Below are 26561 nucleotides of genomic sequence, written 5' to 3'. Positions count from 1 at the left end.
TTACATCCCTGTAAGTATCTTTTAGGACTACAGCACAGCTACTGTCTCATCTTAAAGTTTGCAAGAGATAAAAGGTAATTGTGTTATTCCTTCTAGTGGTTTCATAACTGATTGGAACACTCACATTTCTTTGCTCATGAGTGAATCTTCACCTGCTATAAAGCTCCTAGCTCATGGAGGAAAGGGTATTTCTCTACGTGCTTAATCGCCAAACCTTTAAAATGTTTTTAAAAGGTTTATTATGTGCTGGTTTTAGAGTTCCTGTGAGAAAATATATAACTGCCATATATAGTACAGGGTCTACTTTTAATTGTCTTCTCCCTTTAAAAAACAGAACCAGACTTTCTTTTTGACATAAAATGACTCAAGATCTTTCTGTGGTGATTTCCCTCTCTTTCAGGTAGAACTCGTGTCAGTGCAGTGAATGATGATTTATCTTTGAGAGAGTCAGTAATTAAAGGATTTACTTGTGGGACTGTGAGTTCCTTCCTGTTGCAGGACAGATATCTCAGGTAAGTGAGTTATGGGATTCTGTGTAATACCGCAAGCTTTCTTTTAGCAGACCTACAGTTAAAAACAGGGATATTACCTAGATGTTTTCAGATTGGAATAGAAACCCACTGTGATACTGTAGGGACACCCTTTAATTAAAAGACAAACTACCGACTTCTGTCTTCCTGTTTGGTATTCTTGAGGGTTTCCATAAGCAGCAGTAAAGAGGTTACTATGAATCAGAGAATTACAGATTTGTAGAGTTGGGAGGGAGTCCCGAAGGTCCACACTCGAAGCAAATTTCATACACTTTCTATCTAGTAACAGCCAACACTGGATTCCCCCCCCCCAATGAGTTCTTGTGGACAGTGCGTTCTGTTTGACAACTAGCTCTTTCTTGAAGAAGCTTTACGTTAAGCCTTAAATCAAGAGTAGAAAGTGTGGAGTCCAGTCTAATTTGCTCATTTTCCTAGATATTGTCCTCCTTTTAAAATGGGTCTATTGACATAGAAAGCCTCCTCTGTATTATTTATTTTCTTACACTTATATGCCAACTTTTTCTGTCTTGGAAAGGAAGTCAGAAACAGTTTAACTTTTGATATTTTTTTTAATCTTCTTTGCAGAAAGGTTGTTTGTCCTTTTGAGGCACCACTACAGAACCAAAACAGGACATTCCCCCTCTTTTCGTGTAGCGAGACTTGCGTTTTTTCAGTCATCCAGACTATAATTCTCTAAGTCAAGCTGATCTGCATATGGCTTCTGTTATTGGCTGTGTTTAACTGCTGTACTTAGTTTTTAGTTCCCTATGTCCGTCCCCCCCCCCTTAAAACCCACATGATGCTGATTCCCATGAGTCTGTGAAGATTCTGAATTGGCATCATATGCGGCAGTCTGATGAAGTGATAAGTATTTCACACTCTGATTCTTCATCTTTTATGGTGTGCAAGTTAAAGATCCCTTTCATACTCAAGTAAATGAATAAAAAGAACCCCTTTTCACATCTGGAAGACCTTGTGTATCTTTGGCCAATGAGACTATATGACATCATGTGATGTTATATTGGCTTAATGTCTAGCCAATATAGCAAAGCAGAATGTGTTAGAATCCCCAACCTATGGATTAATGTTATTATTCCCATCAGTACGGTTTGTAATAGGTTCCATATTCAGGAACAAGCTGTTGGGTTTTTCTGTTATCGTAGCCAATGCATGTATGTATGTGCATGTGAAGATAGATTTTTGGTATCTTGTGTTATGATACAAGACATGCAATAAGCAATGCATGTCTTAGAGACAATTTACACGTCGTGCTGAGTTTGTGGACACTGCCGAAATCAGCAATAGTGTGAGCATTCTGTTATTCTGTGATCTCACTGCCTCCTGCCACTCTGTGTGCATGGTTGCTTATTTTTGCAGGATTGTTTGCAGGATTACTTTCCCAAGTAGTTTGGCTCTGGTTACATGGGTGATAGTTTGCGATTATTCCTCTTACACTGGGTAAAATATTCCCATGGAAATATATTGTGAAATCTATCTTAAACCTGCAACTCCCCCCTGCCCGCCGCCGCATAACTGTGCAACCTTCATTCTCATCTGCATCTGTGTGTCTCACTCAGTACTTTTCATTCTCCTTTGCAAAAAACGGAGGAGGGCCAAGGGAGTTGATGGCAAGCATTCCTTCTTTCCCTTTCTTGCATGGTTCTGAAGGAATGCGGCCACTTTTGCGGAACTGATTTTGCTACCCGCTCCATCAATGCTTCTGAAAGCTTTGCCAATAATTACTATTAGCTGTTGCGCTGTTTTTATACAAACAGAGAAATTTAAGTTCTAGTCTAAAACCAATCAAGGGGTGGGGTGGGTGGGGGAATCTTTCTTTAAAATGGTTTTGAGAACACGTTTTGATTTGGTTTTCCTATTCCCCCCCCCCTCACCACCAAGTCAGATGGCTGTTGCACTTGTTTATTTATTTAATGGGAATCTCTGACGTCTTAATGAAAGACACACAACCTTTAAACCTCATGCTCCATCAAGTGCAGCGCCTAAAGCATGTGTAATTAACGTACACATGTAGTGACAGGAATACACATGTGATTTTCGTATTGGAAAACTAAGATACAGTACTTTGATTTTGGTAACCTGGCCAGCACTTGGCTCAGACTTAGATGTGCAGTCAGCATAATGTAGGTCATAAAGTCTGAGAGAGTGGTGTGATTCACTAGTAGAGCTCTATGAACAGCTCTATGAACCCTTTGAATTTATTTATACTAAAACAGGGATGGGGAACCTCTGGCCCTCCAGTTGTTGTTGGATTCCAAACTGGCATTCCCAGCTCAGTGGCAAGGGATGAGGGGAGTTAAGGTCCAATAGTCTTGGGAGTCCCATGGACTGCAAGAAGATCAAACGCATCCATTCTTAAGGAAATCAGCCCTGAGTGCTCACTGGAAGGACAGATCGTGAAGCTGAGGCTCCAGTACTTTGGCCACCTCATGAGAAGAGAAGACTCCCTGGAAAAGACCCTGATGCTGGGAAAGATGGAGGGCACAAGGAGAAGGGGGCGACAGAGGACGAGATGGTTGGATAGTGTTTTCGAGGTTACCAGCATGAGTTTGACCAAACTGCGGGAGGTAGTGGAGGACAGAGGTGCCTGGCGTGCTCTGGTCGATGGGGTCACGAAGAGTCGGACACGACTAAACAAAGTCTTGGGAGGTCCATACTCACCACACCTGACACACCTAACCCTGCACTTTCAAGGTTTGTCCGGAGTGCACCATTATCATGGATGTGTGTCTTTTTAAGAATAGAAAGTTAGTATTTAATATGTTGCTTGCTATTGCATTTAAAGCCCATTTTTTTTTATTAGGGCAGCTAAATTGCACTATTTAGGTTTGGAGTGCTAGAAATGTGCATGGACAGAAATCATCCATTAATAAATTGCAGTATAAATTAGGCATAGCTGCGTCCTTGTCACTTCTTGCCAATGCCAGCCATGCCATATGTTTTTTGTGTGTGGGGGAAATGGAGCTTAGTCTTCATATAGCTGCTTTTCTTTCCCTTAACCAACAGTTTGGGTCACATTTTCTGGCATCACTGAGATAGCATTAATGCAACTCCTATGAGATGTAACTATGTTTTAAAAAGTCTGACTGAAGAGAATAATGAGCAAGTAGACACCTCCCATGAATCTTGAAAGACAAACCAGTCTCCTTGGCATTAGGAGGGAAGCACAGTTGCCAGTGATATTTTTAGATACGGTTGCTATCCAGACATATGATACATGTAAATCCCTTAAATTCTGTTGGCTTTGGGTCCTAAAATCATCAAAACATTTACAGAACTTTGGGGTGGGGGGAAGCAGTAAGTATATAAGCATTGTAAAAAAACACACCCTTTGTTGCTCTATAATATTGGTAAGTATGTTGAAAATGATAAAGTGTACAAAACTTCCTTCCTTTTTTATTGAAGTGATTTATTGCCCGAATAAAAGACTGCTGGAATACATCGTTCTCAGTTTTCTATATATGTAAAAAAGAAAAAGAAAGGATGAATCCTGATTCCAGCCAAAGTGACTCAAATTACCTACCTCTTTTCTTTCGCACTCCCTTCTCCCAATGTGTTTCTCCTCTGATTTTGATGTTGTGTGGGAAAGTTGAAGGCAGGTCACAAGTTTTAGAGAGGAGACTTCAGAAAACTGTTTTAAAAACAACAGCACAGCCTTACTAAAATAGAAGAAGTTGAAAGTTTGAAAATGAGTAGTTTTGAAAACAGGTCACCACTTTCTTCCTTTCAAGTCACTAAATTCAGATGTTTGGATGTCCTGATTACTTCTAAATATAATACCCAGTTTCCAGCTACTGTTATGGCATGGCATGCTAAATTAGGATGGCTGAGGATGGTTTCCTGCTTGTAAAGCTGATCTTTGACATTCTACACCAGATCGAGAGGTGATTTGGTTCCCTAATACATTTGGGAATTGCTAAAATGCTGTTGTAAAGGAACTGTCAGGAGGGCTTTGTGCCATTATTTTTAGATCTTTTTAAGGTTGTGTTTAGTCTCACTCGTGATCCTGTGAGACGTTAACTGTGGCGGTATAATTATTTTTAGAGAAAGCCTGGCCTGCATTTCCTAGCTACCACATAGAAGCTACTTTAAATCACTGTAGCTTATAGTTTTATTACATAGTTAGCTACAGGGGTAGAGCTGCTCACCACACAGAATAGGTGCAGCTTTTGCCATGTCCCTACATACTTAACAGAGAAGTTTTTTTGCAATCTTCTTATGCAGTGCTGGTTTTCAGTAGAGTCTAGCCATGCGGTGAGGCAAGTGTTAGTACTCTGACATTGTTTAAAAATATGGAGTAGTCAGGATAACACTCTTCATGGTAGTGTAAAGGTAATGAAAGCACATAAGAAGCATCCCAAAATTTTATTAGGGCATTCCACTCGCCCATCCCATCTTAAGTCTATGACCAGATGCAAACTTCATCACTTAAACATCAGCCCATCACAAAACGCCATTGCCTTGTTTACTACTTAGCCTGCTGAAGAATTTTGAAGATCTCAAAAGTTTGCATAGTATTTTGTGATATTTTGGTTGGTCTAATAAAAGTATCGCTCCAATAAGGATTTTAGAATCTTTCTTTGCAATGTGGATGGATGCGGCCCATGACTCAGTGTCTTATACTGCTGAATGTGTAAGGTTACTGGTAGCTGCCACAGGTGATAAATGGCCACATCTGTATCCATGGCATTTTTTTTTTGTTCATATAGTGGTGTGGGGAAAAATGCTTGGTTGATGTGATGAAAAAATTGCATGTTATGTGATACCTGCCACCATTTGGAGCAATGTGAAGTATCCGGTATGTGACTGCAGCAATGTGTAGACCGGCCCTGAAAGGCCTGGGATGAGCTTTGAAACATCTTGCACTTCTAAGAACTGTGGTGTGTTGATGGCGGCATGCACATATTAAAGTCCTTTCCAGCTATTCTGCCTCTGACCTCTGTTAAGTAGCTGATAATGGCATCACCTGGCTTGTGACCAGATCGCCTCCTTCCCTTTCCCCACAATGTAATATACTTTCTTTTACAAGGCTGTGGGTGGGTGGGTGGGGAGATATTTTGGCTAGCTACGTTTGCCCCATGATGTATTTGTTGAGTGAGACATTGTTCTGCTTTTTACATCCCTCAAAGGAAGTGTCTGTTGACACAGCCTCTGCTTCAGTCATCTTTTATTATACAACACTCTGGGAAGCCTTTAGGGCAATCCAATGGCCCTAAAAGCAGCTTCTTTCACACAAGGAGAGAGACAAGCCTAACCAGACACCAGCAGTTCATATTTCTTTATTTACAGAGATCTTTGTAATGATAATGTCAGGCCTCATAGAAGACTAGGATTGCTGATTTGGAGTTGTCTACTAGGTGTGGGAGTTAGGCCTCCCAGCTGTTGCTTTACCTGCCACATTAGAAGGAACACCTTCTCATTTTTAAGAATGAGCAGTGAAGCAGAACAGGCTAGTTTAGCATTTTAGGCATAACTGTTGAGGAACCTTTTGATAAAGCTGAATAGGACTTTCTGGGCAACCTGGGTGAGGGTGTTACTGGTATAGAACTAGCATGTAGATTGAATGTGGGAAACGTACATCTTCAGGCAGCTTCAGGATACAACTGAAAAGAGATCCTAATTGTTGTTGCTGTTGTTAGACCACTTCTTGAAATAAAGCTATTGAAGCAGTGCACACAGTAAAAACATAATTAAACACTGAAAGGCAACTTTTAAGAACAATAAAATCCATTAAACAAACTCTAGGACATTAACACTGTCCATAAAAATTCTAAAAAACCAAGGAAATCATTTCATCAAATATGAAATGTATCTTCCATAAATGACTGGAAACCACTTCAGAGAAACCCTTAGAAGAAAGAAAGAAAGAAAGAAAGAAAGAGAGAGAGAGAGAGAGAGAGAAAGAAATTCTTTGGTAGGCACCAAATCATCCCCAAAGTAGACTCCTGTCTGGTTTCATCTGGTAATAGATACTACACATAGGATGTCGCTAACCCTGATATTGTGTAGAAAAACTGTAGAATCATGAGTTGGAAGCGATATTGGAAGTGAAGGTCCAAGCTAGTACTCAGTGCAGGATCTGCAAAGCTGGCTACAACTATAGCATCTCTGACAGATGGCCACCCAGACTGCGTAAATAACTCTTGCAAAAGAGAGTTCATTACATCCTGAGGCAGTCTGCTCCACGGTCAAATAATATGTACCAGTAGGAAATGTATCCCACTGCTTAGCTGAAACCTGCTTCCTTGAAATTTCTACCTGTCTGTTCTCTTCTTGCCCACCCAAGAAACAGAAAAGAAGTCTTCTCCATCTTCTGGATCATATCTGAAGACTGCTATCATGTTTCCCCTTGCTTGTTTTTAAAATATATTATCTCTGAAATTAGCCACAACTGGTGGTTGGCAGATGGGTCAAACACAGGAGGAGGTGACAGCAGTAGCTCAATAGCTATTCAAGGCAAAACTTCTGGCATGACAACATTTCAAGCAGGGCTTAACAGAGTTTGGGAAAGGTGAGGCAAGACAGAGCTTCAGGCTAATAAAAATAAGGTGAGGCTTTGGGTGAGGTGAGCCAAACCGAAACAGAGCTTCAGGGGAGTTAAGGTGAGGTGTCAGATGAGGCCACGGAAGATGGTGCTTCAGGCAAGGCAAGATTCCAGGACTCTGCAGAGCAAGAGTGTTAGGCTGAAACAACCATCATGGGTAGTAATGATGGGAGCTGCAGCCCAGTAACACCTGGAGAGCCACAGGTTGCTCAGATGGAGGAGCCAAAGCCTGGGGCATCAGTTGTATGAGGCTTGCAAGGCTTCTGTTGGCTCCCCAGATCACTTGATTTGGCTAGACCTGACAGTGCAGCTTTCAGCCATATCATTTTTGGAGCCGTGGAGTGAGAAAAAGCATACAATCACCTCTTCCTGTCCCAGTGGCAGAGAAAGAGGGGTGGCGGTGGGAAACCTGGAACCTGCTGCCAGATTTTTCAGTTGGAATTCACTGATGCTTGTGTCTTGATGCTAGACCTTGGAAGATCCAGCCAGCTGGCTCTAATAGAACCACTGAATATTGAATGCATTCGAGGGAGAATCATAGAACAGTAGAATTGCAGAGTTGGAAGGGACCCCAAGGGTCATTTAGTCCAACTCAGATGTATCTTTGTATGCTGTGAATATATCAAACCACCCAGCTCTGTTTTGGCAGAAGAGATGTTGTAATTGTCACTTTTTTCTTTCTAAGTGGCTCTTGGTGTATACTTCAATTTAGCCACCCATTAACCTCTGTTCAGCCTGTCATAGTGGTTAGTAATAAGGAGAAAAAGACTGTCTGCTTCTCTGTCTGTTCTCTGTTATGTTTTGGCCAGATAGTTAAAATGTTTCTCTTCTGCTAGAGTATTTTAACCTTGCTAGCTCTGGTTTTGTTTTAATTGTTTTACTCCAGCTTTTAATGCTGTACGTAACAGTACTGAGATTTTACAGTTCTAAACCACCCTGGGAGCCCCTGATACAGCTGAAAGGTGGCATAAAAAACCCTTGTATAAATAAAAATACATTTTAAAAGATGGATTCTGCTATCCAATCTTTTAGCCTTTAGGTAGAGCATGGATTCTGATCCATAAAAGTGATCGTGAATGCAAAACCATTTAGCTTGGATATATCTTGAATTTGAAAGTCGTGGTTTGTGTCTAAGCTAGCCTTCATATTCCAATGCAAAGCTTTTATAGTTGGCTCACTCTTGCTATATCTTTAATTTAAGGCTAATTCCAGAAGCACTTCTATGTCATAAATGTAAAGGAAATACAGAAAATCTTAAGGTTCTCTCAGTCCTCCTGCTAATTAAGGGTCAAGGAGTAAGCTCTATTAGTTTTCATTATAATTGTAGTGCTATAAAGGTGAACAGAATTATATAGCTACATTACTTTACTTTGTTTAATGGGATCTACATCACCAAAAGAGTCTTGTATGTCTAGCAGGAGATCTGGACCTTGTGGCTCACTTAAAGTCCAGTAACACTTTAAAGACTTGGCTAGCTGTTATCTCTCCACCCCCCCCCCCCTTTAAAATAAAGAGTGAAGCTGATTTTAAATCAAAGCCTCAGTCTTGCTTAAATTCATTTATAGTGGGTTGTAGCCAACTAAGTGTTACTCAGAGTAGACCCACTTAAATCAATGAACCCAAGTTGCTCATGTTCATTAATTTTAGTGGGTCTCTTCTGAGTAGGATGAACATTGGATATAACCCAGTGTTCAAAGACGGGATCTCTATGACCGTTTGGTTAGTCCACAGAATTATATTTTACCAGCTAATTTCTAAAGGTGGGTAGGTCAAAATCAATGTAGCTTTGGAAGGTTCAGTCTGCCATCTTGATTCAAAATGGCGTCCGGTTGTATCAAAACATAGAGGAAAACATGGTCCTTGATCTCAGGAACTCTCATGCAAAATTAGGTTGCGATGTGTTAAGAGGTGTGCGTAGTGAACCAACTTTCCAAAATACGGTACATAATACATAGGTTAAAGTCAACCTGGGGTTACATTTATTTACTTTTAGTAGTTGAACTGTTGTTTCATGGTGCTATGACAAATGTAAAAACCATGCCTTGCCATATTCTGGTTCAACATTTTCTGGGAAAATTGGAAATGAGTACACAGAGACAACCAATTGACATGCTCAAATACTCAGTGGAAAGAATAATAATATCAGGGCTAGTTCAGATATTTCGGATGAGTGTACATACAGCCCACATATGAGTGCCACTGAAAAACAATTCCATCTGGTGGGCTTTTGTGTGTAAACTGGAATGTTTGTAAACAATGAATGTAGCACATGGTTGGAGTGGTTCCGATTTGCTTCACATTATTTAGCTGTTGAAAACAATAGCCCAAAATTTCTGTCTTTGGAAAACTACTTAGGCTGCAGTTTCCGATCCTTACATAAAAGTGCCCTTGAAATAATCTGTTTAGAATTACAGTGCCAGGAATTAATAGAAGTGGACAGGGTTGGAAAACTGATCATCTGCAGTAAATCAGACATTGTTCTTTTCCAGAATCCCTAGTACCAGCTCCAACTACATTAGGTTCATTCACACTGACTCATCTTGCAGGCTTCCAGCACTGCATGTTTTGTAATAGGAGGAGACAGCTATAAACCTGGCTTTGCCAAAATGGCTACTTTCCCAACTCTGCAGATTTAGGTAGGCTTAAGATCTCTCTCCTTCCCCCAGCCCCCTAAAAAGGCTGCTCTCCCTAAATTGCAAGGAATTACTTCTTCAGAACCATAGGTAGCTCAGGGAATAAGAGATAACTTGGTTCTCAAATGTCCATCATCTATTGCTTTGCTTAGGCAGGTGCAAAATAAGCTAGTTGTTGTTTGTAAGTGATAACAGATAAAAGCAGCCAGAGCCTTAAAAATTGCTAACAACAGGCAACACATGTCTGGATTTAGACACGGGTGTAAAAGGAGTAAAATCTGCTGTTTTGTGGATATGGGCAGATGATAAAACAGCGTATTATTTCTTGGTGCAGTTACGATATGATTTCTGCTTTTTCTTACATTGGCCTCACCTCTGTTGTGCTGCTGTAGCTTTGGCATGCATGTGCTTTTGTGGAGAAGGGTACACAAGGACCTGACTGCAGATCCTACAGATCCTTGTGCTAGCATTGCCATAAACAACTATAAATTGTAAGTTTCTGGGAGGTGGAAACTTCAAGGGCAAGAGGAGCACAGAAAAGGGAAAGTGTGTACAATATCAAATGCTGTCAGTCTTTGCATAAACCTATCTTCTTGGTAATACCATGGATTTCATTTGTCTTAAAGGCATGTGGGGCCCAAACTCTATCACTGAAAGCCCACATTTGTGCTTAATGCAATCTGTTGACTTTCTTCTCCTTTCCACCTTCTGTACTGATTTGTGGTGTTAACAGCAGGAGTGAGGCAAGAAGGGCGTGCAGGATGGAGTATCAATCAGGACAGACACCTTAGTTATACCCTGTGCTTTCTGTGCCTGAGTATTTTCAGTCTGTCTTACTGCCCTGTGGGCTTTATGTCTCCTTGAGTAAACATTCATGTTCTTCTCTTGGTCTTCTGTGGGTAAGAGAAGGTGAATTTTGCCAGTGATGGGAACTGCCACATATAGTTAATACTTTGTGTGTGACAGTATTGTTGGCAGAATTAAAGCAAACTAAGTAAGCCTCAGACACAGTCTTTGAACCAAGGCTTCATCTGGCTCAACTGTGAGCTAGTTTGCAGTATGTGTTCCCTGCACATTTTTGTTAAAGGTTAACAAAACTGTTTAGACAACTTTAATGGCTGTGCATCAATCTGCTGCATCAAGTTGATTAATGGAGCTCATTTCTGGAGTGAATTCTTTAATTGCTCCTTATTTACCGCAGGGAGGGGGCGTGGTGTACTTTTGATTAAGGCAGCTGTCTGGAGTGTTCATTCACCTTGTAAATTCAATTCGTGTCAGGGTTCATTTCTGAAATACATTTCTACCTGCTATTCTGAACCTTCTCCAAATGAGGCATCATCCTGGAAGCACGTTATTATAATTTGCGTGAGATGTATGTGCTTTAGTGATTGCAGCATCTTAACAGAAATCGATCTGAATGCATTTTAAGAGGTTGCTTGCTGGATTGTGAATTTGTCTTTCAACATAATTTGTTATTCCTTTTCAGGGGAAGTAACTTTAAATACGCGGTCATTAGCAGTCAACTCTCCCACATTTCTTGTCATTTCCCCTTCTGTCTTCAGGGGCTTCAGCAGAGCTCCGTTACCTGTAAGCTGCTACCTCTGTCTTGAAGAGAAACTGAAAGCAACACAGAATCATAGTTCATCCTCCAAAACCTGCAGCAAGGGGATGATAAAGGGATTGTTGCCTGTGATGTCTTCACCTATCCTTTAGTCACACACAAAAAACTGTTTTATAGTGTTTCCAGAACCTGTTTAGATAGCGGAATAGGTAAAAAAACAGATGTATATGCATATGTATGTATGTACTAAGGGAAATGATGCCTCTTATCATATCAAAAATTGTTTGCGGCTAACAAGGATGAAGCCATTCTGAATGTGGCCTTGCTAATGCAAATAACGCATGGTTGTTTTGGGGCATTGAGACCAGACTAAATGTGTATGCCATTATATATAGGTGTGTGTGCATGTGTACACATTGAGCTTTTTGTCACTAGGTCACACCTCAGCTATATATATCCATGTTCAGCTAGGAAGCTTATGTATGTGTTTACTCTTTTGCAGCGTCTGGGTATAAACAGGCAAAAATTGTGAGAGCTGAATCTTAGGATTAATCACTGCACATCAAACATTCTGATAGGTGTTTAGAAGAAGAGTGAATCTGTTTCCTGTTGGATACAAAAGCAAGGGGGAAATGATGGCTTTGAAAATCAGCCAGAGAAGCTGAGATCTGAAATTAAAAAGAATTAAGGCATTTGATGGCAGGATTTTTTTTAAAAAAATCGGTCGTCGACATTATTAAATACTCATTGTGAAACAGTAATACGGCAGGTGAAGGGCAAGGTTTGAAGGCCTGCAAAAATGATGGAAAACTATTTGAATGCAACTAAAAAAGTAAGTTGTAGAAAAGGAAAAAAAACAAAACAAAAACATGCAGCTCCAAAACTGCATCTTAAAACCAATGCAGTAGAAATATATAAAATGTAACCTAAAGTTCTTGGCCAATAAAGTGAGATGAGCGCCGCAACCCCAGAGTCATTCGCGACTGGACTTAACTGTCAGGGGTCCTTTATCTTTTTAACCTAAAGTTACTGGCCACCAAAAAACAATGGAGGTGTTGAAGAATGGAGATGGAATAAAAGCCTCCCTATTGTAGAAAAATAATGAGAAGTTTGGCAAAACCATTTGGTGAGATGTGTTTCTTTCAAAATGGAAGATGTAATGAGAACATCTGAGTTGTGTATGGAAGTAGGTGTTATTCCGTAGCATTGGTCTTTGAGCCATAGCGTGGACTGTGAGCCTATACCTGTCTGACCCACTTATCCTTGTGTCTCTAAGAGAGTCGCATTTGCTTATGCCCAACCTTCTGGGAGCAAGAAGTGGGCAAGGCTAGAAGTTAGGTGAGTAGAGTCTAATTGAACTGGACCAGAACTGGAGGATATGCAGATGCCCCTTCCAAATGCACACATACAGGGCACACGCAAGGACACACATGACTCGCTGTAGATGCATGACCCCCCCCACAGTGTATTCTCGTCTTGCCCCCCACTGAGCTCTGCAGTTAGGCTTGTGGGAGGAGTCTCCTTTCAGTTCTGATAGAAGGGTTTTCCCCCTAATTGCTGCAAGCTGAATGAAGAGGCCAGTGGACCACCAGTTTCCTACCCCTGCTTCTGTGTGCAAGTGGAGTGGAGTGACACACACATACACAGATGCAGTCTACTTGTTCCATGCCTGAATTTTTTCACAGCATGAAAGCTGCGGCACTTCTGCACTATCTTGCTGAGTAGTAAGCTATTAGTGGGACACGGGTGGCGCTGTGGGTAAAACCTCAGCGCCTAGGGCTTGCCGATCGCATGGTCGGCGGTTTGAGTCCCCGCGGCGGGGTGAGCTCCCATCTTTCGGTCCCAGCTCCTGCCCACCTAGCAGTTCGAAAGCACCCCTAAGTGCAAGTAGATAAATAGGTTCCGCTTTATAGCGGGAAGGTAAACGGCGTTTCCGTGTGCTGCGTTGGTGCTGGCTCGCCAGAGCAGCTTCGTCACGCTGGCCACGTGACCCGGAAGTGTCTCCGGACAGCGCTGGCCCCCGGCCTCTTAAGCGAGATGGGTGCGCAACCCTAGAGTCGGACACGACTGGCCCGTATGGGCAGGGGTACCTTTACCTTTAAGCTATTAGTAATTTAAACTCCAGAATAGGAAGACAACTACTGTGCAGTTATTGTGTGAAAAAGGGGGCAATGGTTGTGTTCCGAGCTGTTTTGCATTGTAAAGGGTCACAGCACAGTAAATGCTCTTGCGGCTGTTGATTATTAATAATATTTTTATAAGATTTATTACCTGTCCTTCACCATAAGGTCCCAGGGCAGGTAATAATAATAATAATAATAATAATAATAATAATAATAATAATAATAATTCATTATTTGTACCCCGCCCATCTGGCTGGGTTTCCCCAGCCACTCTGGGCGGCTTCCAACAAAGATTAAAAATTCATTACATTATAAACTATGTAAAAATTACAGTGTTAAAATCGGTCCAAACATTCAGAAGAATAGGATGGATCTTAAAAACATCTCTCTTGGTTGTCCAAGGCCAAGGTCAAATGAGTTGGGAAGGACCCCCAGTCCCCCTGCCTGCAATGCAGGAATCTCCTGCCCAATGTAGCGCTCAAACCCACGACCCTGAGTTTTAAGAGTCTCGTGTTGAATTGACCTAGCTATCCCTGGAGTACTTTGGAAAACCATAAAGTTCTTGTCTAGCTGTAAGACTGGCGTGGCCTCTTAACCTTCTTTGAAAGTGTTTTGGAGCTTATTATTGTTGTTATCATTTCCACCCCTGCTTCGCTCACACCTGCTGCAGCCAACAGGGAAAAAAAGAGAGCATTCAGACTTCTGTTCAAAGTTCAGTGTGTCTGAGAAAAGCAGCAGACACATGCAGACTTCAGAAGCCGCTCTACCTTAATTATTTGTCCTGATTGTAGCTGCAGATTGCCCCAATAAATGCTAATGATCCTGGATTCCTGCAGTCCTGTTAGCTTCCTTTCCCTCTTACTTTCTCCACTGAAAGTCTGGAAACCCAAGGGCTGGTTTCAACAAAGGGCACAGGAGGGTGGGAGGGAGATGAAGGGAAAGGCAAGCAGATAACAGCCACATGTAATCAGCATTTTATTGCCATCCTCAGGAAGTGGGAATAGTTGAGAAAGAAGAAGAAAAAGAAAGTAGATTGGAGCAAGGAAAGTTAATTACGGCGAGGTATTTGACAGGAAATTACAAAATACAGGCAGACAGAAGAAACACACTTTTAAAGCAGGCTAGGAAGTCTCCAGTTACTCCATGCTGTGTATTAAAATAAAATAAAAATAAAAAATCTCAAAAGCAAGTGCTGAAAATAGTAGTTTAAACAAAAGCGACCTTATCTGATAAAGACATTTTGAGCACAAAGGGAAATTTATATATTAGCCGGCAGTCTTCAAATAAACTGATGGTTTTGATAATAGCGTGGATTTAATTGTGGGGGTGGGGGGTGGGAAAGAATGAGTTTTCATTTGAATGACCTGCAGATGCAGCAAGTCCTTGCACAAACCGTCTGGGTTTATCTTGTACATACAAACATACGCACACTCTTCTATTCTTGTAAACATTGTTTATCGCTGTTTTGCAGAAATTGTAAAGGTAGACTTATGGATGTAGGCTGAAGCCGATAAATATGTGCATATTTTAAATGCTGCTCTGCAGAGCTAATATGATTCATTTCATCTGCTAGGGTATGTAGATGGAGTCACGGTTTATCCATGTTGGGGAATGAACGACAAAGCAACATTTTAAGGGAGGGTTCAGAATTCCCATGGCTTGACAGAGTTCTGGAAGATTTATCATGCTATTATCATTTCATTGTTGGCTTAAGAGTACCCTGTTCTTTACCATTCACCATGCCTGTCTTGTTATCCTTCTGTAAAGCAGGGAAACTCCCTTTTCCATGTTACCCATTTAAGCAGGAAAGAGCTTGTGGACTTTGCTCCCTCCTGCCTTGTTCCTCTGAATTGCCATCAGTTTTGAAGCTGGAAAGAAACCACCACTAAGAGACTAACACCTAATACAATTTCTCTCTCTCAGACTTAATGAAAACTGCATTCTATGTACTGGTAGCTATGGTGAAATAAGGACCCTGTGTTTAAACTCCATTCTTGGGTCCTGCCTGTATTCTATGCATCTTCCTTGGCCTTTGCAGACAACCTGAAGTAGTGGCACAATCACCAAAAAAAAGGTGCCTTTGCCCAATCCTACTAACAATCTGCCTGTTGGCGTGCTTTTTGTCTTACTTTTGCTAGCACGAATTCATGTTGCCCCAAGATGAGAACAGTTCCTTCACTTGCAAACAGTTAACATACTCTGAGCAGTAGAGAAGTGCTAATTGAGGCTGTGGGGATAGGAAGAGTCCTCTCGGATCATTATAGTACAGAAGGGAGACCTAGTTTTGACAGGTCACCTTTCCATAATGCACTCACCAATAACTGGATCATTTGTCTTTGGCCATCATTCTCCCCCATATAAAAAGCTACTTTCTTTTAGGGTTGCAATGATATAAGTTGTTTTAGTCTATTAATTATATGAGTATTAGTTCATCAGTCAACTAATTTATTAAATCTGCAAGAGTGTTCATATGGAGAAAATCATCATGCCATGCCGACTTAGTTTTTTTAGCCAATGGTCACGTTTTGCACCAAGGGCATTCCTCTGCACTCTCTCTGTCACTTGGGAGAGAGTGCTGCTCCTAAAGATGATGCCTGCCATCTTCAATTTGTAGAAGTATTTGTATCAAAATACATTGTTAAAAAACGACTGCATGATTTAGGTCAGCCTTTTGCTCTGCCAAAATGTTTAATTCAATGAATTTAACATTAATTAGCTCTTGATGAACCCTACTTAACTTTAAATAGATGTAGCTCTGTTTCAGTGATCTTCACAGTCTCCTTCTGAAGCCCGTGCTGAAAAACATAAGCTTACAGAAGCATGCCTTAAGACTACCTGGCACAGGAGATAGAGGGCATCGTAGCTCAATGGCAGAGGGCATGCTTTGCATGCAGAATGTCCCAGATCCAATCGCAGACAGTTGATGGGGAAGAACTCTATGTGCCCAAAATAGTGGAGAAGCTGTTACCTGTTGGCTGGTAGAAGGCTGTTTTCCATGCACCAAAGTGTACACTAGAGCTGCATTCCCTGATGCCCTCCAGGTGTTTCAGACTACAACTCCCATCATCCCCAGCAAGCATGGTCAACAGTCAGAGATGATGGGAGTTGTAGTCCAAAACATCTGGAGGGTGCTGGGTTGGAATGGCTGCACTAGAACATAGGAGTCTCTTACATTTTGGACTTGATCTGTGGCACACTTGACAAAAAGGTTGGTCACCACTGCTATAGGCCACAGTATATATGGCACTGCTGTCATAGTGTATTTCTACAAGAATCTCGACACCACTAGTTTAGCCTTTAAAAAAAGAGAGAATAAATTGAGGCTAGGCAAGCATGAAACCATTACTCGCAACAGCGTGACTTCATAGGTCAGGCTTCTCTTCCTTCCTCACCGTCTCCAAAGCCTGCCTGTCTTACTGTAGTGCATGTTACGTTCTACCCGATGACAATTTTATAGCACAGGCGGAAGAGATATAAAACCAAAGGGCGGGGAGTGGGGGACAGAGGCCAGTGGAAAGAGTTCTGCTGGCACAGCAGAAATGGCTTTGTCTAATGTGACATACTTCCCTTGCTCTGAGTGGGATTTAGAGGCACGAGGGATTTTGAAATGAATGCTACCAAAGTTAATATTATAAATGCCCCAGTCATAGTTATGAATCAGCAATGCATCATTGTGCTGCCTTGCTCTTCTTGGAAATGTCATGTGGTTCTCTTCTCTCCCCCCTCCCTTCCCTGGATTACTAACCTGACTAGAGATGTGGTTGACCAAGTACTGCTTCTGCTCCTGCATACTCAGGTTTCCAAGCCCTCTTTATTCAGGCGAGAACAGGACTTTAATAAAGCAGCAGTATGGCTGCAGACAGGGTGAAACCCTAAGATTGGCCAGGTCTGACACAAATACTTCTGGTTTTTTTTAGGTTTTTTTGCCAGCAAAGTAGTTCAAACTTCAACTCCTATCATTTCCAACTTTCAGAGGAACCCTCAGGCACCCCTGACTGCTAAGCACACCTTTCAGACTTCGTATTGGTATTGGTAAAGCTGCCAAAAGATCTAGCTTGATAATGATACAAACAGTAATTTTATTGGTTGTGGTGCTGTTAATGCCAAGGTTGCACATTTGATCCCCGTATGGGACAGCTGCACTGCAGAGGTTGGAGCAGACAAGCCTCAGGGTCCCTTCCAACCAGTGCCAGATTTACATATAAGCTAACATATAAGCGGGACGCGGGTGGTGCTGTGGGTAAAAGCCTCAGCGCCTAGGGCTTGCCGATCGCATGGTCGGCGGTTCGAATCCCCGCGGCGGGGTGCGCTCCCGTTGCTCGGTCCCAGCGCCTGCCAACCTAGCAGTTCGAAAGCACCCCCGGGTGCAAGTAGATAAATAGGGACCGCTTACTGGCGGGAAGGTAAATGGCGTTTCCATGTGCGGCTCTGGCTTGCCAGATGCAGCTTTGTCGCGCTGGCCACGTGACCCGGAAGTGTCTTTGGACAGCGCTGGCCCCCGGCCTCTTAAGTGAGATGGGCGCACAAACCTAGAGTCTGTCAAGACTGGCCTGTACGGGCAGGGGTACCTTTACCTTTACTTTAACAAGCTATAGCTTAGGGCCCCACTCTCTTGCCCCCCCCCCCCAATTAATGAAAATAAATTTAAGGTAGAGCTTAATAATTATTTCACTTATTAATATACTTCTTAATTGTATTTCACTATTAATATACTTTTTCTTAATAGTATTTCAGTTATATTTTGTTATGTGCAAATGGTTTTAGATACTTATTAGGTCCATAAATTACCACATAGCATATTGTTGTTGTTTAGCCGTTTAGTCGTGTCTGACTCTTCATGACCCCATGGACCAGAGCACGCCAGGCACTCCTGTCTTCCACTGCCTCCCACAGTTTGGTCAAACTCATGCTGGTAGCTTCGAGAACACTGTCCAACCATCTCGTCCTCTGTCGTCCCCTTCTCCTCGTGCCCTCAATCTTTCCCAACATCAGGGTCTTTTCCAGGGAGTCTTCTCTTCTCACGAGGTGGCCAAATTATTGGAGCCTCAGCTTCAGGATCTGGATATCACATAGCATATATTCAACACAAAAAACAGTGACAATTTGTTGTTGACAAAGGACAGCTGGACATATAAAGGACCCCATTACCTTCAGTAGCTTAGGGCCTCATCAAACCTAAATCTGGCCTTGCCTCCAACCCTCCAATTCTATGATTCTATGGAGCATACAAAGTTGTCACAGTAATCAGACCATTACCAGGAGGATGGGTGGGAGAACAAAATGTGGTGATAATGTTTGGTCAAGGACATAAAACCTGCACATTTTGGACTTGTATTCCTAACAGTTGCTTCCTGGGAAATACAGCAGAGTGCTGCTTTTAAAACAGAAGGACATTTTTTAAAAGCACTGCTTTTCAATGGAAGAAAAATATAAAAAGATAAGATCCAAAGTAAGTTGCAAAAAACTGAAAATCATCAGCAGCAATACCTCCCAACCCTCCCCCCACAATACCCCTGCCTAAGATTCTTAGTCCAACCTGAATGTGCACAAGCTGAAAATTCAGATCTCAAACCTTTGTGCTCTGGGAACATGTTCTAACTAAGTTCAAGGCCTCGGATTTTTGTTAGGTATGGGAATGATGAGCACACATCTGCTTGCATCTATAAACACAACAGGAGGAGGCCTGGTTTTAAGTTACCATCCTACTGCTGTGAAACCTTCCTAGTAATCCTATAAAACTGTCAGAGGCTGATGGGTCCTTGAGGGTTATGGCAATTTTCAACACCCTGCTATCAAATGTCAAAAGAATGTGAGGATTTGGTTACTACATAAATATTCCAAACTTGATTTTATTGCATTTTTAAAAAACTCACACAGAGTTTTTAGATACCTGCACAAGAAACAACTATGAAACACAGTTCTGTTTACCCCCTCCTCTGTATATTTTTTTCATTCATACACACACACAACCTTATCTGTGTGAAAGTAAGCATGTGTTTTGGTATGCAGGTCCCTAGCTGTGTAGGTCATATATATTAAATCATTGTATGTCTGTAGGGCCTTGCATGGCACGGAGAAAGTCCCGTGTCCAATACCTGATGTTTCCAGGTATTGCTGGGAAGACCTCCAGTCTGATTCCCCGAGAGCTGCTGCCAGCCAGTGCATAGCGTTTATAGACATTACTGAGCTAGGTGAATCAGTCACTTGCCTTGCTATAAGGCAGCACCCTCTGTTTCACACTGGAAAATAATTCAAACTAGCCAGGTAATGAGAGGAGAAAAATAACTCATCTGTGGAACGCTAAATATATCCTGAATGCAAACCAAATAGGAGAAAGTCGTTATTTATAGAGTAAAGAAATTGTCCCATGTTCTTATTCAAACCTAATGCAAAGCAGGCTCTTAATTTTGTAGCCTCATCTCTAAATGGGAGTTTGAACATTGTTTTGCTCAGGAGGAGCAGGAAGCGCTTCTCCTCCAATTGTTTCTGTTCCGGGAGTTTCTGCAGTGAAGATCTGGATAGCTCGGTTGGTTAGAGCTCAGTGCCGATAATGCCAAGGTTACAGGTTCAAGTCCTGCATGTGACAGCTGCATCGTACTGGATTGCAGGGGGTTGGGCCAGATGATCCTCAAGATCCCTTCCGACTCTGCAATTCTATGAATCTATGATCTCTGCAATGGCTAGGGGTGGAGACCATTTTGGGTAGATGCAAGGGGCGGGCTTTGACCTAGGAAAGGAGAGTCATCAAAGTTTCAGGAAACAGGAGTGAAGCAGGGCAGGGATGTTGGCGATGAGCAGAGGAAAGGGAGGGGCGGTTCCTGTGCCAGGCAAAAGGCTGTGGCATGAGTGGGCCCATTTGGATCTTGTGCACAGAAAGGTGCAGAGATGTTTTACATAAATTTAGAAGAATTCAGAACAAAGTCCTGGAGAGAGAGAGAGAGAGAGAGAGAGAGAGAGGTCTGCACAGTGTGTTTCATTAAGTATAGTAGCTTTGAAAGGGTTGCTAATAAAGAAATGAAAACTGGTCCAAACAGGCTTTGTAAGAGAGCCATTAAGTGAAGCTGCATGTCATGCATTAGCTTAGTAAGCGTGCTTGTGTTTCAGCTACTCTGGTGCTGGTATTCGCCAGCATTCTTTCTTCTCCCCCCCCCTTTGGTTTCCCCCCTGATTTGTTCCAGCTAAAACTAGCTCTTGGCAGCCTGTTTTATCAGCTGGCCTGTTGTATTTAGAGCTGCACCTCACTCCTTATCTCCTGCACTGTGGCAGGGCCTCAGCCTTCAGGAGTCCAGGGCTCTGCTCTCTTTTTGTTTATACTTGTGGTCCTTTTCTTATTTTGCTCTTTCGGTTTCTGCGCTGCTTTCCTGGAGGCAGTGACTAGCATTTGGGTTTTTATGCATGCCATGGATGAAAAGTGTGGCTGGGTTAATGTGGCTTCTCCAGTTTTTGTATTGACGCAGTATGTTTGCGAATGATGTAATTTTCCTAAAGGCCTTTTTCCTTTAAATGTTGTGCCAAAGATACCAACCTATTTGATTTTTCGTTGTGCGTATGGAGAAAAAAGGTGGAGGGAATCGGGGTGGGGTGGGTGAGATACAGTGATAAGTAGAATTCATGGGGGGGGGGGGAGTTTGGACAAAGGAGTCCATGGACAATTTTTTATTGAGAAAAAACACACGCAAGTGTTTCTACCTTCCAAGAAGCAGTAATCAAGCAAGCTTTGTTTATTTTCACTCTTCTCAGTAGGACATAATATAATTAAGGGCATCTTTGTTATACAAACAAAAACACATGATTTCTCCTCTCGGCTCTGTGTGGCTGACCATACAGTTCTGGCCTCAGCACATGTAAGTCTGTGTGCCTATCCAGTTAGCTAAACTCATACCCAACCCATATTTTCATGTAAACCAACATACAACTTTATTGACTCAAAAACAAACTTGAAGCAATCAACTTCCAAATGCAGAGGATAAAAAACTTTGCTGTAGAAGAAGGATTAATGGTTTGAATCTGACTGAGATAAGAGAGGTGGCATGTATGGATGAGGTGAAAAGAGAGTGCGATATTTGGCTTCCAAGCTGCTACTTAGAGGAGCAGATGACAAGGCCAGGGAGACTTTTCTTCTGGGGAGAACTGGCCTCAACAGGATGACATATCCTACATAGTTGCAAACAACTGATGCCTGGTAATTGATCATTGTTGATCAGTTGTTAACAGATCAACAAACGTAAAAATTAAGTTGTAGAAACAAATAACACAATGTTTATTTGAGACGGAACACACCCTTATCTTTGTAGAGTCTCTTATCTTCTTTGAGCAATAGTACCAGTAATTGATTTTAAATAGTTGTGGTCATCTTCATAAAGTGCTATACAATGAACCTTCTCTGTATTCTTAACCATGCTTACCATCTATTTTCCTGAATCTCCTGAGAGATTAAAGTGTTCATCATGCCTTAAGACTAATGGCACCCAGGTGTTTATCCACATATGGAGAAACAGTGAGGTCAAGGGTTATGCCCTTGACTTTATACTTTGATTTCCCCATGGTTTTAGAAGATGCTAGAAAAGCTGGAGGTTCAAGGCGACAACGCTTATGGAAAATCCACCAAGTTGATGGTGGCAAAAAGATTCTAGCGATTGCTTGTGAACTTTCCACGGATAATATATAATAATGTAGGAAAATATGTCTGGCATTATGGCGAACTTCATTGGATTTCTGATTGGTTCCAGATTTGTGGTTAAAAATTGCCTAGTGGTCAGACACAACTTATGTCTAGCTTTCCATGTGGTAATAGGTGCAGCAGCATACATTTCCAAATGTGTAATAAATGGTTATCTGCATCCACCAGTAATGCTGCCTTTTTTCTCTTATAAATGCATAGTGCAGACTTCCTCAACCTTGGCCCTTCAGATGTTTTGAGACTACAATTCCCATCATCCCTGACCACTGGTCCTGCTAGCTAGGGATCATGGGAGTTGTAGGCCAAAAACATCTGGAGGGCCGAGGTTGAGGAAGCCTGGCATAGTGTCTCTAAACACACAGGGTGGGATTTACCTAACCAGTCCCATCAGCAGAAGCCCTGCACAAGCACTTCTACTTGTGCAATGCGGTTCCCCCATCTTCTTCCTCTGTGCACACCCTGTGCCCCCTGAAATGCAGAACAACTGGAAAAGCATGGCACTGGACTTCCATTAACACACCTGATTTACAAAAAGGGTTCCATCCCTCCGTGTGTGTGTGTGTGTGTGTGTGTGTGTGAGAGAGAGAGAGAGAGAGAGAGAGAATGACTGGTTTGTACATAGTTGTGCTCATTCTATAAGGAATTTTAAAGTTCAGCTGTTTATTTCCCTTGCATGCTCATTAGGGAAGGCCACATAAATTTAACTGTCAGCACTTCTAATTGTGGAAGGTAAAAAGCTTTTCCAGAGTCCCATGTTCTGGAAAGCTGAGTGAGTGAGTGAGACAGTCAGACAGTCTGTGTGTATGTAAACTTTTACGTCATTTTCTGATTTCTGGTAGTGATTACTGAGAGGGAGTCAGAGAGAGGAAATCTCAGCAGAAAAAAGAGAAGGAAATATTTAAATATGTAGATCTGGTCTATATAATTAAAGGGACACATTTTGCTACATTATATGATACTGAGATTTGAAAAAAAACAACAACAAAAACAAACCTCAAAACAATATATGGGAAAGTATGCCTCAAAGTGTGTTCAATTAGGATTTGGACTGTAACTAAGAGGAAAACTTTTAACTAAGATAAAGGTTCCGTTTCACCAAAGATAAAAATAGAAAATACCCCAAGGCTTTATGCAAAGAAACTCCAGTGAGATCGCAGCTTTCTGTTGAGCCTAGTTCAGGAAAAAATGTGAAGGGAGACTTACTCAGTCAGCAAAACATACATGGTAGACTCCTGAGAACAGACTGATATGAGAAGCTCTTGTTCAGAAATGGTTGCATAAAGTCCTTCAAAGCCTCGGCAGCTTTGATCAAAATCTCTGATGGTAGAGAGAATATTTGAGGGCCTCAAGGTTGCTAGAAGCTTGGGAATGAATATGTAAGCAGTGAATTTTTCAGGGGTGATGTGACCTGGAGACCATTGCATATCTTTTCATTGTTGAAAGAATCACAGTGCTTCCTCTAAACTTTCTGTTCCAAACAGCAGATGGCCTTACCTCTTCCTCTTCAAGAAACTTCAACTTGCAGATTCAATGTAAACCATCTATCTTTTGTGAGTGTGAAGTGTTCCCACTTGGAAGGTCATCTGCATTATCTGGGTCCTTACTATTTGTTTTGGTTCCTTCAGTTACTTACAGTTCCTCCTCCCACAATAGCATTATTTTACATCAAATAGTTTCTGTGCCTTTGGAATTAATTACAACATTCAAAATTCAGTGCATTACAGCTTTAAAGTCACATGCTTTACTACAAGAAGTTGTGTGTATGCATAAACACACAGGTTTTTGTTGTTGTTTCTAGATGTGATTTGTTTCATAAGTAATGCCCACAGTAAAGCAAAGAAGATGTTTGCACTTTCATAGATGCAAGACGTTGGATAAAATTTCAAAATGGAAATGGAAGCAAATATTGTGGGTTATTGATATTTAGCCATAACAGGGCTACTTTGACATATAAACATACACCTTGAAAATTGTGGTTCAGTCTTAACAACACACCCTGTCTCATATATTCATAATGATGCTTCCAGATCAGCTTATACTGAAAAGGACATATTTGTGATCCTAAATGGTTGACTCAGATTTGTGTATATCACTTGATGGCTTCTAGGTGTGAAAGTCATGACAGATAAAACACCACATATAGAGCTTTCATATTGCCATTGTCATAGGTGAAGCTGGGCTCTTAGATCTGTGGTTGTGTCCTAATTTCTTGGGAAGTGTTCGGAGAAGGACCTTGTGGTGGCGGCATTGCAGGCCTGGAATTCTACTGAGTCATTCCATCTCTTTCCAGTTTCATACGCATCTGTCCTGCAAGCCTTCAAACTGTTTAATCAAGAGAGCCTTTTCCTGGTATATTTCTAGGATATTCATACTCTGCATGACTCAAACTGAAATTCACAGATTCAGGATGGTTTTGGCTAGGCCTTTTCTTTTTCACTGAGTGTCTGTTTTATGTTTCCTGTCTGTAGGTGCATGCTTCACTCCTTGACCATATTCCTGGTATACTGATATGTAGACCATGGCTTGGCTTGTTCATTTATCTGAATACATTTTTCCTTCTCTGCTCTGTATGTGTTTGATTTACTGCAAAACCACCCATTCCAAAGTAAATGCCATTGATTTAAATGAGATTTGCTCCAGGCAAGCATGCATAGGATTGCAGTCTTCTCATTTTCTGAGTTGTGTTTTGATCAGTGGGAGGTCTGGTTAGGTCTGAAAAACACTGTTTGGTCTCTGGGGACCTGGAAGCAACTGTTTGGTCTCTGGGGACCTGGAAGCACTGTTTGGTCTCTGGGGACCTGGAAGCAACAAATGGCCCCTTTAAAATCTAACAAATTCATTGCAGCGTAAGCTTTCATAGAGGAAAGAATGGGGGACATAGTTAGTGAACAAATGAGAGAGTACTAAATGACAGGTGAAAGGAGAACACTCCCATTAGCATCTTGAGGGCCCACAAAAACCTGAAACTCAACAGTATACTTCCCTTGTTTGTTCACTCATATGTATCACACCTGTGGCAGGGAAGGCTTTGACTCCACTAGTCTTGAGTGAGTATGATATAAGGAATTTTCACCAGCATTTCAGGACAATATTCAGCAAGAGTCTATATGTCACCAGGAGTAATTCATCACATTGCAATGATGGGAGGAAAAGTCAGGTTGAAGTCAAGAACGCTGAGTAGGAAGAGATCACAGTAGGATGAAAAGTGAAGTTCGGGCGAGACTACAGGCAGAGTGATTGTAGGAAGCCGTATTTACAGGGGGGCTAGCCAAGTATTTTGCCTCAGGTGAAGCCTCCAGAGGAGTGCCATTGAGTGCGGGTGGGTGTGCCAAACTGGGTCTTCGACTTGAGTGAAATAAAGCCTAGTTTTGCCTCTGAGGAAGGGAACAGTGAGTGGAGAAACTGAAGTCTTGAGAGGGTTGGTTGAAAGAATATACGTAGGTGAAGTCTTCCTCAGTCTATCCCTGTGCCAGGAAAAGCCTCATCATTGGACGACGAGAATCCTAGTACCCAAGAGACAGTTGAGTGAGGGGCTGGAGGCTGAATTTCACCTGCTGATTTGAGCTAACAAGCCAATTCTTTTGGCTACAAGCTTCTAGTTGTGTTTGAAATAACACAAGGCCGTTTTGAAGAACAGAGGGGGAAAGAGCTAAAATATGGAAAATATCAGTGACATGTAATTACTGGCTACTCTTTCCCTATTGATTTTCTCATTGATATACTTGCTGTTTGCTTGCATGTGTGATGTGTCACGATGACATTTAAGCCTGCGTTGTAGGCAACATTCATTCATCCAACAAATGAGGTGGGAAGATAAGCATTTTGAAAGTCCCGTTTCCCGAGAAGGCATCTGTGCACCACCAACCTGTGCTTGCTTTCTCATTGCAGCAGTAAATTGTTTCAAGCCTGTCGTCATGATGATGAGTTATCATTAGCCTCTTATCTCCGACAGAAGTGCCTGTAGTTGATCAACTTTCCCAGAACTGGAATGATGACGATCAGTCTGACAGAGCATGTCAAGCAGATGAAAAGGGGAGCTTGGAACGGCAGAAACATTAATGAAAAATAGTTTATTAAAACCCAGCTCCTTTAGAAGTTGATAGGAATTTGACTGAGAAAATTGTATAAATTTGGTTTATCAGACAGAAACAATCCTTTCTTAAGTTGCATTCTGATATGGACTGAAAGTATGCCTTTTTGTTACTGAAGTGATGTAAATATTGATGGCAAAATTATGGCATTAGAAGGAGAACAAGCATCACCATTTGTCATATGACTAAAGCAGATGTTGGGGCAAAGAGGAGATAAAAATGGAAAAGGACATGTGTTCTATCTAGTTCCCATGAAATCTCCATGGCAGCTTTTCTTTGATCTGGGTTTTCATGGGTGTCCTAAGATATTTTGCTGTTTCAGATGGAGTAGCAAATGTTCCCTTTCCATCAAGATGCAGCCTCCAAGACTGGTCATTTTAT

At 41.7% G+C, this 26561-nt stretch overlaps 1 protein-coding gene across 31 annotated transcripts in view; it reads left to right on the top strand.

The window, feature by feature from the left end:
* LOC114601368 (uncharacterized) overlaps positions 1-26561 on the top strand; it is a 347155-nt gene that overhangs the window by 110100 nt on the left and 210494 nt on the right. For 23 of the 31 annotated variants that reach the window (XR_013393991.1, XR_013393978.1, XR_013393983.1 and 20 more), the window contains one exon: positions 401-512. The exons of the other annotated variants lie outside the window; for them this stretch is intronic. Coding sequence is in view for 1 of the 23 variants with exons in the window: in XM_077933232.1 (XP_077789358.1) it covers positions 401-512 (112 nt within the window). In the remaining 22 variants the exon portion in view is untranslated. The remainder of the gene's footprint in view (positions 1-400; positions 513-26561) is intronic. 31 annotated transcript variants of the gene reach the window in all.

This window comes from Podarcis muralis, chromosome 8 (assembly GCF_964188315.1).
Source record: "Podarcis muralis chromosome 8, rPodMur119.hap1.1, whole genome shotgun sequence".
Classification (NCBI taxonomy): Eukaryota; Metazoa; Chordata; class Lepidosauria; order Squamata; family Lacertidae; genus Podarcis; species Podarcis muralis.
Note: the sequence above shows the minus strand (reverse complement) of the source record. Positions and strands in the feature narration are given on the sequence as shown.